Source organism: Eubalaena glacialis, chromosome 15, assembly GCF_028564815.1.
Source record: "Eubalaena glacialis isolate mEubGla1 chromosome 15, mEubGla1.1.hap2.+ XY, whole genome shotgun sequence".
NCBI classification, from domain to species: domain Eukaryota; kingdom Metazoa; phylum Chordata; class Mammalia; order Artiodactyla; family Balaenidae; genus Eubalaena; species Eubalaena glacialis.
Window position 1 is genome coordinate 45,327,849 of NC_083730.1, and position 17,030 is coordinate 45,344,878.

A 17,030-nucleotide genomic window follows, 5' to 3' on the forward strand; every position below is an offset into this window, starting at 1 on the left:
CTTATAACAAGCAGGTCAGAAATTATAATCATTATTTTAATAGTTTCGTGCAAACGTATGACTATATGTCTGTTTCTATTAATCACTTAAAATATGTTCCTATAGGAAAATACTGTTATTTCCTTTATCATGCTTTGTCAAAGCTTTGAGTATGATTTTAATTGGATTACCTAAGGAACAAATGCAAATCTGCAGAATATAGGATTTTTTTCTCTTCTTTGTCAAATACACATCATTTTTTCTTAGAGCTGCTTCCACAGTTGGACTGTTTGACTATGTTTATAGGTAAGAAACACAAGGAGATTATCTGAAATGCTTTAATTTTCTCCCACAGTAAAAAATCTTCATAATATTTCTACTCTTAGGCTGCAGGTTTCTCACCTATGAAATTCTCAAGCTCACTAGCAGTCACATCAGATGTACTATGAAATTTTCAGATACCTGTGGTGAGTTAATCCATGCATACACAGATACTTCCTTCAGAAATCCAGTAACCTCTAACAAATGTCACACATCGCCAGCACCACACCCTCACTCCCAGTTCCCACCCCAGTGTACTGGGAAGTGATTTTTGCTTCAAGAATGTGGAATGTTCCACACCTCTCATATTTGTCCTACATGTTGCATTGATGAGGGTTGTTTATTGCAGTGATTCTATTAATTTCCTGTTTGAATGGTGCATATAATGGATTTTTCTTGTGTATGCAGAAAAATTCTGTGTTTTTTTAAACTACCATCCAGTTTTTATAAGGATATTTTTCTTCCAAAAAGTATAAATGAGGTATTGTTTAAAGATCTGTCTCATATAGTCAAATCTTCAGCAGTTGCATTGAAAACATGTCCAATAATGGACAAATCATTATTCATAGATAAAGAACTTTGCTGTCCATGAGTTATTGGTCCTGCCAAGTATTACCTTTGTATTTCAAGGGACTTCTGTGTTTTCAGTACTGACTGGTCTTTGTTTCCTGGCAAAACAATTTATAGTTCATTTTCAGATAACTATGCATATGGTATTTGTATTTTAATTAAAAAGACTGTTGTTATGTCTGATTCTTATAAGCAGAAATTCATTATAAGGACATTTCTCATTTCCTTGAAATGTTCCCTTTCTTTTTTGCAGGGTTCCTAAATTGCAAAAGCCAGTTAAATTATGTCTTTGGGGAGTTAATTTTTGGCACCATATGTCTCTAAAAATGATTTAATTTTATCTAAAGCATGTTTGTAATGATATTTATGTTCTGTAGTGTACAGAGAGCAATTTAAGGAATCTTCTTAAAGAAAAAACACACTAGTCTACTACTGTTCCAACACAGTAACATACAATGTATGTATAAGCTTACCAAAAAATTCTGTTTATTTAGATTAATATGTTGTTAATATCTGTTTTGCCTTTCAAAACTTTCACTTAGCAAAGTGTCTTCATGATATCAACGTGGCTGACCTGAAAATGTTATTGCCATTATTCTTATTAGGGATCCGATCTCATGATTTGATAATTTTAGAAAATTTAAATCACACACAAAAAGTCAGTTGTCTGAGGACTAATTTGACTTTCTCCAAAACGCCATTAATCAGTTTATGTATCCTTATACTTTTTCAAACAGATGTACCACCAATCCTCCTCTAATTCTAGCAAATTCAAATTCTCATGAAAATAGGTTACGTACGTCTTCTAATTTAGTAAGAAATAAGTTATAAGGTTACTATTCAACAACTGTATTAAATATGTGAGCAGGGTGGAGAAAAATACCAAAATTTTTAGCAATTTATGAAGTGTCTAGAAGTAGTAATACTTTCCTTATTGATGTAAACTCAAATATTTTGGGTAGTTCTTTTATTATGGGTAAGATCACATTTAGGAGATACATAACAAAAATCTTGTATTACAAAAAAAAAAACAAAACTCTTTTGTATGTTAGCAGATGGTCAAGTGTAATAGGATACTTTTTTAAAAACCCAGATTATAATAAATTATCTAAAAGTAATTCCAAGTCATAATATATAGAGGATACCTTTCTTACAGAGATGTCAGCTTAGCCTATGGGCTTTTTTTTAAATGAAACAATTAAATATACAGTGAGTTACAGAGTTATGTGTAAGCTGTAAGTGTTAATGACAAATGACATAAAGGTTAATGACAAATTTTTGTGTACCTTTACCAGTTTTGTAAATCTTGACATTTGACATATTTGCTTTGGACAATTAAACCAGTATAGATAGATGCACTCAAAACCCTCCATCTGCCTATTCCTAATATTATTTTCCTCCTTCTTTCTCAGAGTTAACCGCTAGCCTTTTTTTTAGTGTTTATCATTCCATCTGTGTTTTTAATACTATGTTTATATAGGAATTAATTTAAAATAACTATTAGTTTTCTTTTTATTTATATAAGTGTTGTACTATGTATATCACTTGCAATTTTAGTATATTTATTTTAAATGCTAGGATTTAGGGTAGGAACATACCACAATATATTTTTTCATTACTCAAGTGTAGACAGATTGTTTCCAAATTTTCATTACTGCAAGTAATGCTATAAATGAACATTATTTTGTTTCCTTGAGAACATATTATGACCGTTTCAAAAGGAATATCTCTCAGACTTCAGCGTGTGTTACATCACCTGTAGGGCTTGTTAAAACACCAACTGCTGGGCGCCAGAAATTTCTAATTCAGTGGGTCTGAATGGCTGTTTTCCTAACAAGCTCTGGGGTGATACTGATCCTTCTGGTCTTGAGAACCACTGTTCTAGAATTTGTAGGTTTAAGTATGATTTCTGGATCAAAGGAAAAATATGCCTGCAACTTCAATACATAATGGCAAATTGCTCTTTAAAGTCTTTGTATCAAATTATAAACAAATTTGAACAGTATATGAATGTTCAGGGTTTTTTCACATCTTTACCAACAATTGGTGTGGACAGCTGTTTTTTTTTTAATAATTGCCAATCTGATGAGTGTGAGGTATATATATTTGTACTCCATTAGAGGTTGAACATGTTTTCAAGTGTTTATAGACCAAATAACTCTCCTTTTTGGTGTATTGCCTATTTGTATCATTTGCCCATTTTTCTGGTGCGTTTGTATTGTTTCTTTTATTGATTTCTAGGGGCTCTTTCTATGTTAAAAAATTAATCCTTGTCAGCTGTGTTATTAATATTTTCTCTAAGCCTGTGGCTTCTTTTGTTAGTCTAAGTTTAAGTTTTTTTAAAAATTTGAATGTAATTAAATTTGTCAATTCTTTCCATTAGAATTTATTACTTTAATATTTAGTTTAAAAAATCCTTCCCCTTCTGAAAGTCATAAAGTTAGTCTGTCATAGTTTCATACAAAAATCTTAAAGTTTAGCTTTCCTCATTTTAATCTGCCTTGTCTTTATTAGTGTATATCATGAGTTAAGGATCTAATTTTGTGTTGGGTCCTTGTATAGGGTAAACCAATTATGCCATCCTTTCTCCGCTGATTTAAATGCTATCTTTGTCTATTTCAAATTTCTGTATTTTATATGAGTGTCTGTGTTGTTCAGCTCTCTTTTCTGATCAACCATTGTTTATCCCTTCCAATGCTGGTATTGCTCTTGGTTCCTACAGCTTTAAGACAAGTTTTATATATGGCATGGCAAATTCCTTGAGCTTTTTCTCCTATTTCACAATTGTCTTAGGTGTTCCCAGTCCTTTGTTCTTCCGTATGAATTTTAGATCAAGTTTCATGAGCCCCGATGAGATTGTAGACTACTTTGTGAAAAGTTAACGTGCGTGACCATGATCCTCTCTTCCAGTATGTGGACATGTTACATCTCTCCATTTATTCAGTCCTTATTTTATATTTTTCAAAAATGCTTTTTAATTTTCTCTATAAAACTTACATATTCTTTAATAGATTAAAACCTAGGTATCTTACATTTTACATTGTGATTATGAATGGGATTTTTAAATTACAATTCAAATTTGGTTATAACTAATTTTTTTAAATGTTACTGATTTTTTCCAATGCTACTCTTGCAGGAAAAATGTTCCTAAACTCTCATTACCTCCTATTATTCGTTTGTAGAGTTTCTTGAATTTTCTCTGTAGATATTCTTCCTCTTATACCTATCCTTTTTTCTTTTATTTTCTTATTGCTTTGGCCAGTAAAATTTTAAACAGAGGTATTGATTCCTGATATCCTTACTTATTTTTCCTTGACATTCATGGGAATGTTTCCAAAGTATCTCTACTTCGTAAACTGTTTGTTGGAAGTTTTTTGGTTTATACCCTTTATCAGGTTAAAGAAATTTTCTCTGTTCCTTGCTAGTTTGCCACGATAAGTTTTTCATTGTTGATTGTTTTTGTTCAGTGTTGATTCATATCAACTTCTTTTGGGAATGATTATTTTTTCTTTACTATATTGATGTAGTACATGAAAATATTTGTGGATAATGAAACATTTTTAAATTTCTGGGATTATTAAATTATAGTTCCTCTGTCTTCAATTAAAATAATGAGCTCTGGTCAGGGTGGAGTCATCTGAGCAGGCTGGAGAATCTGCTACCAAGATCACTCGCAGAGCTGTTGACAAAACAAAAAGCTTCAGTTCCTCACCACGTGGGTCTTTCCACAGAGCTGCTCATACAACATGGGAGCTGGCTCCCCAGATCAAATGGTCTGAGAGAATGAGAGAGAGAGAAAACCCAGGACAGAAGCCATAGCTCTGTTTGTGTGTGTGTGTGTGTGTGTGTGTGTGTGTGTGTGTTTCTTGGAAGTAGCATACTATCTTCTGCCATATTCTGTTCAGTACAAGAGAGTCACTAAGTCCAGCCCATGCTCAAAGGGAAGAGAATTCTGCTTAATTTCTTAAAGGGAAGAATTATGAAATAATTTGAGGGCATATTTTTAAAATCACACTTATGTATACTTTGTTTTCTCTGATATTAAATAACAAATACTTCAACACTACTTCACTCATTTCACAGTGTGTCCCAACTGTCCCCTTTGGGTTAGGCATAGCAAGGCTTTACTCTATTCTCTTGTCCTCCATAATGAAGACCAGACCATTTTATGCTCCATCCTAGCCCTGGAAAATACCTGAAAAGGTGGTGCTTTGAAATTTCTAATTCTATGCTAAGAACATGAGAATGGTATAAGATGATATTTTGGTGCTGACTTAATTATGGCTAGTCCTAATTATTTTGAAACCTGTAACAGGAATATCAAATAGTGTTATTTTATTCTTAGCATATTGTGTTTTTACACGCATGTAAACCCATTTAATTAGAGGTTTTGTGTGTTGTAATATACGCATTATAACATTTAATATTAAAGCCAGGTTTCTGTGATACGTAGGAGTTAGCAGATGTCATGAATTTATGTCAGCAAAGTAACTTGGATTAAAAACAGAATCCATATAATATAGTGTATTAAAACAAGCAAATGGAGACTCTCTCATTCTTGTGACAATATTCATTTATTCTGTTTTACTGTCAAAGAGTATCAAGCTTTAAAATGTTAATAAGTTTCAAGAGCCTAATCAAATTTAATCAGAAGGTATTTTTACCAAATGTATAAACGTATATTGTACATTGTATGCAGTGCTCACAAGTGTACATTTTATATAATGCTCACACTGACACAGGATCGCCAGCTGTACCTCAATACACCATGTCAAAATGGACATTGACTAGTTTTCCTCTTCATGAATAAGTACGTACATAGCGATTGTTATCTCAAAAGAAGTATCAATGAATTCCATCTTTGGGCTTCCTTCAGCAAACAGTTCACAAAGCAAATATTAGATAGAGCCAAGCTTACCAAGTGTGCTACAAATTCAAACCAGTCAGAAGCCATTGTCAGAAAACTCTTCCTCCCTTTTTGCCATTTTAGATGGCTCAGAGTACATACCAGCTGTTTCCTGATTCCACTTTCCTGACACAGTTGAAGATCCTCACTTCCTCTTCTTGTATACAAAATCGAGAGCAGTGAAGTTGGGGATCTTTTCCCAGAATGACTCCCCCTGCTCTAACATTGCTCCTCCTTCGATTTCTATGAGAATATTCCATTCTCTTCCAGAATTCTTGAAATACTTGCCTGGGGCTAAGCAGCAGCCCAGTTCATCTCAATTCCAATGGCTCTCAACTCCATTCTTACTTCTGAATACACGGCAAGGAGTGCCCTTGCTAACCTCCCTCCACTTCCTTCCTCATCCCACCTCACCTTCCCTAAAATCTGAGTGAGAGGGCAGGAATGTAATCGTTCCAGGAAATGATTATGCTTCAGGAATGTAATCATTGGAATGTTTCATTCCAGAAACACTGGGTTAATTGAAGTCGAAGAGATCAAAAACCATTTCAGTTACTTTGGTTCCAACCTAAATTCTGCATCCAGTTGAAGGATTTTTCCACTCACAACTTAACTCTCTCTCTCTTTCTTTAATTTTCCCTTTCTATATTTTTATGAGTCTTGCATTTACTTGGTTTATTTTTCTCTGCTTCCATTAATTCGTAAGTTCCTGAACGTCTTATTCACTTCTTCACTATTGACACTAAAATTTTACCAGTTCACTTTATTATAATATCAATAAGTATTTATTGAGTGATCACTGTCTGCTGACATTTTATAATTGGGCTTTTATCATAACCACTTTCCTAAGAGAGTTGTCTTCATGACCAACTCTTAAATTAACTGTACTCCTGGGTTCTTAAATATTTTCCCATATATATTGTTGATCATCTTATTGTCTTTAATGTGCATCTGTATACGTGTATATGTGACTTTTATTGGATTCTGATTCTTCTCTTTAAGAATGCCTTCAGTTATTCTCTTTCCTGGTTTATCTTTTTCTAGAGGCTTATTAGCTATAGATTTTTTTAAAGTTTTTTGAGATATTACTCTTTCTTAGTTGATACATAAGGAACTTTTCTACTTAAGTAGCTTCAGTTAACACTTATATATGGACTAATTTAAGGCCTTTGTGGCTACCTCAAGCTAGAACACAGAAAAGTGAATAAAGTTGACTTAATGTATACAGCAGTTTCTCCTCATTTAAGATGTGGGTGTGGGAAATATTATCATCCAATTCACTTTGGTTGATGAGCTCCCACTTGTAAAACCTTCCACACATTGAAGAATATCCACTTGTAAAAAAAATTACCTTCACTTTTAGGAATTCTACTAGAACTCATCTTCCTCTTAGTTGCCTTTTGTCATATTTGTGTATATCATAATAGAAATATAATGCTTTGAGTAAAGTGTTCTAGTGTCTTAATGAATATGTCAAGATACAGCACACCCTCCCCCTATTGGCTGTCAGAGCTGGCAGACAATTTTTTAATATTATATTAAAATTATTAAAATATTTTATTTAAATAAATACTAAAATATTACAGAAAAAATTGTTGACAGATTTTCCTCTTCAAAAAGTGATTTACTGTTTAATTCATTAGCCTAAATTATCTGAAATGCCCATAAACTAATTTCAGGTAATGTATTTCGGCATTTAACAAGCTGAAATATCTATAGTTTCAAGGTTATTTTTTCATCCTAAGTTAACCAATTAACCAAGAATAGAGGCTTTATTTTTCTGTGGGTTTACATAGATACCTATGTGTTGCTCATTTCAATGCATAATGAAGATAATGATGGTAAACAATTCACATGCAACACCAGGTAGCTATTTTAAAAATGGTTACTTTTAAGTAAACTGTTTATTGACATATGCATACAGAAAATTTCACAAGTCACATGTGCACTGTTTGATGAAGTTTTGCAAAGGATCCCTTAAATGTAACCAGTACCCAAAACAATAAATAGAACATAAAATGGCCTTTTTTTTTTAAATGGCCTTTTTAATGTGACATGTTTTTATTCTGTTATGAAGAAATATTTGATATGAAATTTTTTGGTGTTTATCTTTTTATTCTGCAAAATACAGCTAAAAAGAAATCAACATAAACAATTATCCACATTACCAAAAAATAAAAGCGGTTTCAGTAACAGAATATATTATGGGAAAAAGTTTTTAATATGGTTTTTTCCGTTAACTTTTATGAAGCTTATTTCTTTGGAAATAACCTAATTATAACAATTCCGTATGGTACAGCTATGCTAACTGTAGAAGTACAAATGTATATTGCCTTGGTAACACTTCTACTGTGTTTTTTGTTTGGTTCGTTTTAGATTAAAGTTCCAAAAGATAGAGAAATTTCTCACAGGAGAAATCTTTCTTTCTGTGTTTAGATTCCACATTTAAAGTGTCGCTTCTAAACGTCGTGTCCACTGTCCTTTAGTGCAGTGAGATATTCCTATGTCACATAGTCAGAGGGAGGTGGATTAATAGGGAGTTCAAGCTAGAAATTTCTTCTCTGTTATTGTTCTCCCTCAGCAGTTGGTGGCTAAGTTAATTCTCTTTAGTTTTGTCATGCTCTAAAGCACATATTGCCAAACGATGGTAAGGGTTTATGAGGAAAACAAGAAGCGATGGTGTCCATCAGAGTCTCAAAGTTGCATTTTTAAACTTTGGCTTGACCTGATGTGCCATTCAAAAAATCTTCGAAAGATTATTTTTTAAAGAAAGGTTCAGTATGTCCCGAGGCTATCGGTTTTGAGTTAAACTGGGTGAAGTAGAAATATTTTACTCATCAGCTTTGCAGTCACAGAGTTTGCCTCAGCTAGAACAAAACTGCTGAGGCATTTAGAGAAAATTAACCCCCCATCCTGGCGGCCAGATGTGACTGGTTTCTGATGAATGCACATGAGTGGGCTGAAAAATCAAGAGACTGTGAAATTCCTGTCAGGCCCGTACAGTGCAGAATGGGCTATTGACTGCTTTCTATATTTCCCTCCATCATTCTTCTTGAACACTGCCATTAATTTCCTCTCCTACTCTGACTTGTGTTTTTTCCCCCTCCCTCTTCCCTTTAGTTCTGTCAGCTGCAAAGAAGGATACACAAGTTGTGGCAGAAGCACTTCGAGCTGGTGGTCCTCTACAGCCGGATGAGGCTGGCCAAGTTCCAGATAGACTCTCAAGAGAGTATTCAAAAAATATTAGCTGTGCAGGTAGGTGATTGCAGGGAAGTGGGAAAGATCATTCTGATCTAGATTGAAAAGCAAATGATGGGTAGTGTGATGAAGCATTAAAACCATATCCCATCAGAGTTTTATAAATTTTTAACCTCTTTAATAAACTGGAATTGCATGAAGGATGAATTCAGTAAGTTAGCATATACACCATGCATACATACTTTGGGGGAAAAGGGAGATTGAACTTCTTGCTCCCAAACCTCAGAACGAGTTTTTATAAATACATTTGATATAAGTATATATTTTCCAATCTTCAGGCTTTGCAGATGCCATCCGGCTGTTTAAAAGATACTGTCAGCAGTTGCCTTGTGTTGCTTTTGTGTGAAATCCACTTCAGTGAAAATGACACTGATGTTTATTTTATTTAACTGTTTTCTTTCCCCTTCTGTTTTTGCAAGAGGCGCCTCCTCCCAAGCAGATTTGGAGATGACTTTATTTAAAAAATAAGCAATTAGGGTTGAGAATGTAACAGTGGTTCCAGATGCGTGTGAAATTTTACTATTTGTGTCTGTAAAAACTTTTAATGGATCAGTTGTCCTTATTTTAAGACTCTAATCTATTTTAGAAACCCATATTAACTATTTGAAGACTATTATTTGAAAACTACTTACATTTTTTTAAATGAATATTTTGCTATTTGAAATGTTACATATGTATAAAATATAACCTCCCAAAGGAAAACATCCATCACCTGTTCTATCAAAAAAAAAAAATAGAACTACCTCTTCTATAAAAAAACAAAAATAATAACACCATAAAAAAACCTAATTTTTATTAACTTGCGGTATTAGCAATGCATGCTGAAACTAAGCAAACCAAATTCTTTTCTAAATATTTTAATTACATGTGCACGTCATGATGCTTTTACCACAATTAAAAAAAAGGATGTTGCAAAGCACTTCCAAAGCTATTTCAAATTTCATTTTTACTTGTGGCTATTTTTGCTATTTTCTTCTGAGGATATATATATATAGAGAGAGAGAGAGATATGTAGATATATATCCCATATATAAAGTATATATGCACTTTAACAAGTATATGTACAAATACTTTATATATATGCTTTATATACATACTTTAATAAAGTATGTATATAAAGTATATTTATTTAAGGGTTCTGTTGATAATGGATTATAAAAAAAATTTTAAATAACAGGAGAAATTTTAAGTTTTGAAAAGGTAGTGCTTAAAATATGTAGGTTTAATAGAAATTCACACGCGCACTTGAGTATAAACTATAACTGCAGTATTTTAGAAGTCAGGAGCATATTTTTTTCCTTAGAAATGTTTGTTAACATTTAGTACATTAAAAATTAGAGTAGCTGTAACCCATGGTTTTCTTTTAACTATTCAAAGGTAAGCTTCATGTTCTAATTACTGTCTTGGAAAAATCCTATATTTCTTGCCCAACTGTAAACATTTTTAAAAATCTTTCAAATGATAAATTCTCTTTGTGAATTAGGGTATATTTTGAAATATTGAAAATGTCAATAGAAACTATTTGAATATGGGTAAAATGAATTCTCAATCCATAATCTTCAATAGTCCTTATTCTAAATTTTCATTAGAAATTAGAAATTCTTTACCAAACTTGATTTTAAATTACTTATTTTTATGGCTTTCACATACCAGCTGAAGTGAAAGGATAGAAATGATAGTACAGTATAGAAAATTCAACTACTCAACACCTAGAGATACAGCAACAAGGCTGGGTTGTATTTGGGGAACTTGAGGAGCATAACTTAGTGGATTCTTTTCCTATCTACTGGAGAGACCTTCCATTTAGAAGATTTCAATTTTGGCTTTTAATCAAAATTTGAAAATATAATTTTCAGGATCTTACCGTAAAACTATAGAAACATGTGAAATCCTCTGGGATAAGTCAAGTCCAAACCCTTCAACATGGTACACAATGCCCAACTCCTGCTAACCTTCCCAGCTTCATCCATCTCCACACAAGTTCCTTCACTCAATTGCAGTCACTCCAAAATTCCTACTAATCATGACACCTTCTATTCAACTCCTTCTTCCACTCCTGTTCTTATATTCTTCCCTCTTTCTGCAATACTGTTGCTTACCATTCCTGTTAAAGAACACCTGGCTCAAATCAAACATCTCCTCTGCAAAATCCTCCCCGAGTGCTTCGCCCACCTTCCTCTACCAGATGAATTAATTTCGATCTTCCTTGACCTCCTACTGTACTCTGTGCATACCACCATACCACAGTGGTATTTTCAGCAGCTAACACTTCCTACTTGTTGGTAAGGTCCCCTTCCTGGAGGATTCTAAACTCCCTTGGGACTTTATACCATCAGTGAAATTAGCTCAATTCTTGTTCTGTTTTTAAGGGTGTTTGGTAGCAAGGCCACTAAGGGAATCTGAAAGTATTCCATGCCCATCTTGTTCTCACTTATTATATCCAGTCTTTAAAAAGAAAAACATGGCATTGTAAATCAACTCTACTCAAATAAAAATTAATTAAAAAAGAAAAAAGAAAAGAAAAAGAAAAACATGGTAGAGTGATTTAATATGTTAGCAGAGTGAGTCTGCAGGCGTCAATCTCTACAGTTTGACTCAACATGACTAAAAATTACTTAACAAACCAGATGCCGTTGCTGTCTATGTTTATGATTCAGTAGCATGTCCATTTTGGGCAATCTAATGTTTTATATTTTGAAGGTAGTATTATAATGATGCCATGAGATATTAGTGAACTATTTGATGAGAAAATCATCTGATGAACCTTCTCAAAAGTAAATGGTATATAACTGATATTGAGCAAAAAGCAATTCAAAATAAATGTTGAGCGGAAAAAGGAGACTGTTTCATCCTTGGGCTTGGAGGAATTCCTTGCCAGACCATCAAAAAGCATAATTGGCAGCTCTGCAGATGGCAGAAAACCAGGTGGGCCAGATAAGCTTTTGAATTACATGATCAAGCAGGAAGCAATAAAATGAACTATATTCTGGAGTGAGGAATCAGTATATTTAACTTTGCAGCCATTTATATCAATATCTGTGTAGGGATTTTAGTTCACAGCAATTTTAATATAAGCCAAAGTGAACTACTGCAAACTTAGAACCAATGCCACGTTCCAGCTCTAGCAAGCACATAAGACTTCTTGACTCTGACCATGTACAGTATATTTTACAGTCCTAACCTCACATCCGAGCCCATATAAAGTAAGTACTATTATTTCATTTTAACATCATTATTTTTCTCTTTGTATTTTTAATGTATTTAATGCTGTGAGATTTAATACCTCTTTGGCATCTTATTTAGAAAAAAGACTCATTGTTAACTCATCATTTAAGTGAAAAATGTGATACAGCTACAGCATGTTAATGTGATCTTATCCTGCATAAGCACAAGTGTTTTGTCTGGTTAAAGATGATACTCCCATTGCACTTTTTCAAAAGTTGAGTACATCTGCAGTATTTTATACAGATTTGGAAAGCATAGTTTAAGGGCCATATTGATTTACTTGAGAGCAGCAATTTAAGAGAGATGAGGAAGAAATATATAAAATTTAGAATGCTTAATTATAGAAGGAAAAGTCTTTGTCCCAGACATCTAAATGACCGCCAAATGAAGGTCAACGCATGAATATTTTGATGAGCTCTAGAGGGCAACATCTAGACCAATGATGGAAGAGTTTGGAAGGTGGGTTTGGGCTCAATAGGAATACATTTTTTAACAGGTGATGCTGTCCAAATGTGCACTGCTGATACTCAAGCAGACGTTACTGCAGTGGTTGAGGAAAAACAAATGGTCTAAGAGTCAGCCAGAGAGCACCTCCTCAGGCAGGGCTCCTCCTGGAATGCTCTCCTGACCTCCTTACACAACATCTGTGTGTGTCTGTACCTCTTCACCCACTAGAATGTGAGCCTTCTCAGTTGGAAAACATGTCTTATTTGTTCATCTTTATCTCCCTGGCACCAACTATAGCTCTCAAAACATAATAAGTACTCAAAAATAATTGGTGAGTGAATTTATTATTAAGTGAATTGGTTTATTAAGATTGAATGTGATAACCTCAAAGGCTCTCTACAGCTCTTGGTGCCTACAGTTGTGTAGTTAATAAACAAAAAGCTTTGCCAGGAGTTTTGATGGCACAGAGGTAAGGTATTTAATCATTTCTCACACACACACACACACACACACACACACAATACATATAGGGACAGCCCAAATTTCCTATTTCTGGATGAAAACTGTACAAATGAAAAGAAGCCAGAAAAAACACAGGATAAAAACCTGAAATCACTTAATAATGTGATATAAAAGAAAATCTCTGAAGCTATGTGATCTCTTTAAAGACAAAAGAAATGATAGAAATTTGGATTTTTAAAATAAATACATTTAGAGATATTATGATTGAGGAATAACATTAAATTGCTAAGCCTTACTGATTAACTCTATATAGTAGTAGAAAGTATTTAAATATAGTTGTCAGTAGTAAGAATATCTACTAGAAGTTCTAGAAATAAGATTTGTCACTCCCAAACTATTAGAGAAAAGAAAGTACCATAAAAAGTTGAATAATTCAAAATGCAGGGAAGAGGACAGAAAGAGTATAAAAATGTACAAAGTAAGTCCAAACATATTAGTAATCATAATAACTAAATGGTTTCATTACACAGTTTAAAGTAACAGGTTTACAGATTGGTCATAAAAGCAAAATCCATCTCATTTGGAAGATATGTACTTCAGACAAATAGAAACCGAATGAAGAGCGTAGAAAAAAAGAACAAGAAGTTCTAATTCAAAAAGAGAGAGACTTGAAAGCAAAAAGAATTAAAACACTCAAATATGGATATTTCAAATTGATAAAATATATAACCAATTAAGGCATATCAATCATGAACTTAATGCACATGACAACATAACTTGAGAATATAGAAAGTAAGCACTGATTGAAAACCAGAGAAAAATTTAAAAATTTACAATCACAACAGGCAATATTAGCACATCTTCTTGAACTTTTTAAAAATAAAAGAAAATAAAGGGTATCACATAACAAAACCTGGAAGTTTCGATTCAACCACAGAGAAATTCAACTTTAGAAAATATATTAATGTAATTTAATATAATGACAAGTTAAAGGAGAAATATTACATATGATTACTCAATATACGCTGTAAAACATTAGTTATCAAGGCAACATTCTTACTCTAATAAAAGTCACAAAAGAATTTAGAACAAAACTCCCTTGATAAAATGTACTAAGTGATAAATTACTGGAAGCACTTTATTAAAATCAGGACAGAAGTAAGGATTCCTGGCTATAGTCATTATTGTGCATCACTGCTCTGAAGCCTTAGTAGTAAGTCAAGAAAAATAAATAAGAGGTATAGCTACTGTGTGGGAAAAGGGCAAAACTATCATTATGGTCTGATAATATGGTGTTTCTCTTAGAAAATCTAGGAGAATCAACCAGAAAAGCATTACAGTAAAAAAGGCAGTTATTTTAAATGGCAGCCTGAAGTATAGAGTTCCTAAGAATAAACCTAACAAAAAGTTAGCTCAATCCTTTTGCAGAAAAGCTTCTAAGCAATACTAAAAAGATATAAGCAAAGACCTAAATAAAAGTAAATATATATCATTTTCATGGATGAGGAGATTATACACATTGGGAACATGCCAATTTTTTTTAAATTTCACATTTGAAAAATCCATAAATTCAATACAATCATACTCAAAATCCAGACAAGATTTTTCAATGAAGCTTGAGAAGGTGATTCTAAATGCCTTTGGAAGATAAAAATCCACAGGAATAGCTCTGACATTTTTTAAAAAGAAATATTGGTGCTGGAGTGAGGAATTTATGCCGTTGCAGAGCAAAACACATCAGGAAGCTATATTTATTAAATTAGAACAGCATAACATTGATTCAGGAACAGATCAAAACATCTCTAAAATGCAACAGAGCAGTTGGTAAACTTTTTCTTTAAAGGGTCAAATAGTAAATATTTTAAGCTTTGCGGGACATTCAATCTCTGTTGCAATTACTCAACTCTGCCTTGTAGTAGGAAAGCAGCCTTAGAAAATAGTATATGAATAGGTGGAACTGCGTCCCAGTAAGATTTCATTTACAAAACAGGCAGCAGGCCTGAGGCTATGTCCTGAAATAGAGCATCCAGGAATGCCCCACAATTATTTGGAATTTAGAATATAATGAAAGTAGGATTTCAAATTGTATATCATGAGGGTGAACTATTCACTTCCCAGCTATCTGAGGAATAAAAGTAAATACTCAAGGGATAAAGTAAAATAGATTATTTTATATGTTTATATAAACTATAGAATAAGCATTAAAAATCTATAATATCTTTTTTTAAAATACAGACTACTGAATAGTATTGAGGTAAGAAAGACCTTCTTAAATGAGGGAATAAAATCATTAAGGAAAATATTGTTAAATTTGACTACCAAAAAATAAAAATATTTTCATGAAAAAAGATAAAATAATAACAAAATATCTTACCCTCATGAACTTACATTTCAATGGGGAAAACAAGACAGTAAACAAGTTAAAGCTATAGTGATGCTATGTACTAAGGAGAAAAATAAAATATGGAAGGGGCATATGAAATGACAGGGGAGGTATGAAATGCATTTTAGCAGTGCAGTTTTCCTTATTACTTGTGGAAATAAATAGCTCCAAATAGTTTAAAGGGTAAACATTTTTATTTGTTTAATCTCTCTCCTTGTTGAACTGAAAATATCAACTTAATGGCTTGAATACCAGAGTTTGAGTTTTAGGGTGGTGGGTTGGTGAGTTGTTTGACTGCTTGTTTGGTGATATCATCTGGGATGTGGAACAGGTATAAACAGCATATACCCAAGGGTCGCTGTGAGAATCGGATGATGATGTATGCAATATGCTCGGTACACAGTCAACAGTTTACAACGTTAACTCACTTTCTTCTTTTTTCTCCCCCCTGATACTGTTGTAAGGTGATCCCAAAACGGCAACAACTTCTTGCCAAAATTTGCCTAAATCAATTAATCACAGAAGCATTTATACTTTCTAGTCTTGCCACCTTCAGAACTTGCAACTCCATGTCTGACATCATTTCAAACTCTTGGGAATTCGAGAAACTACATATAGGTACACAACACACCTTGTCATATAATGTAACAAAAGAAATGCTTGGTTAACTTCAAATCTTTTAATGATTCTTGCCTCAATTATTAAAGTATGCATAAATACATAAAATGAAAAAAAGAATTAAATGTTCTAAATTAAAACACCCAGATAAATGAGCTATATTTTACCCAGTATCTTCTGTTAAATGTAAAGTCAGCATTCCACCCTCATCCAAGGCTGACTATAGCTAAGAAATAAATGCCTATTGCCAAGGTCAATTCAGAACCAGAAAATTGTGGGTGAAAGAGAACTTATAAGTTCATTTCTTCTATACTCCTATCTTTGGGATGGATTGTTTCATTATCTTTCTATGTCGAAAGTATACCTTTTTTTGTTTTTTTTTCAATTTTTATTGAAATATAGTTGATTTACAATGTTGTGTTAGTTTCAGATATACAGCAAGGTGATTCAGTTATACACACACACACACACATATATATATTCTTTTTTAGATTCTTTTCCATTATAGATTATTACGACATATTGAGTATGGTTGCCTGTACTATACAGTACGTCCTTGTTGGCTCTCTAGTTTCTGTATAGTAGCGTGTATACTTTAATCCCAAACTCCTAATTTATCCCACCCTGCCCTCTTTGGTAATGATAATTTCTATGTCTGTGAATCTATTTCTGTTTTGTAAATAAGTTCATTTGTGTCATTTTTTTAGATTCCACATATGAGGATGTATCATATGACATTTGTCTTTCTCTGTCTGACTCACTTCACTTAGTATGATAGTCTCCAGGTCCATCCATGTTGGTACAAATGGCATTATTTCATTCTTTTTAATGTCTGAGTGATATTCCACATGTATATGTACC

General features: G+C 33.0%; 1 protein-coding gene across 1 annotated transcript in view; it reads left to right on the forward strand.

Annotated features, from left to right (window-relative positions):
• The window catches only part of CCDC178 (coiled-coil domain containing 178), a 388,650-nt gene that overhangs the window by 343,853 nt on the left and 27,767 nt on the right, over positions 1-17,030 (forward strand). The window contains exon 19 of the mRNA XM_061169232.1: positions 8,897-9,031. Within this exon, the coding sequence (XP_061025215.1) occupies positions 8,897-9,031 (135 nt within the window). The remainder of the gene's footprint in view (positions 1-8,896; positions 9,032-17,030) is intronic.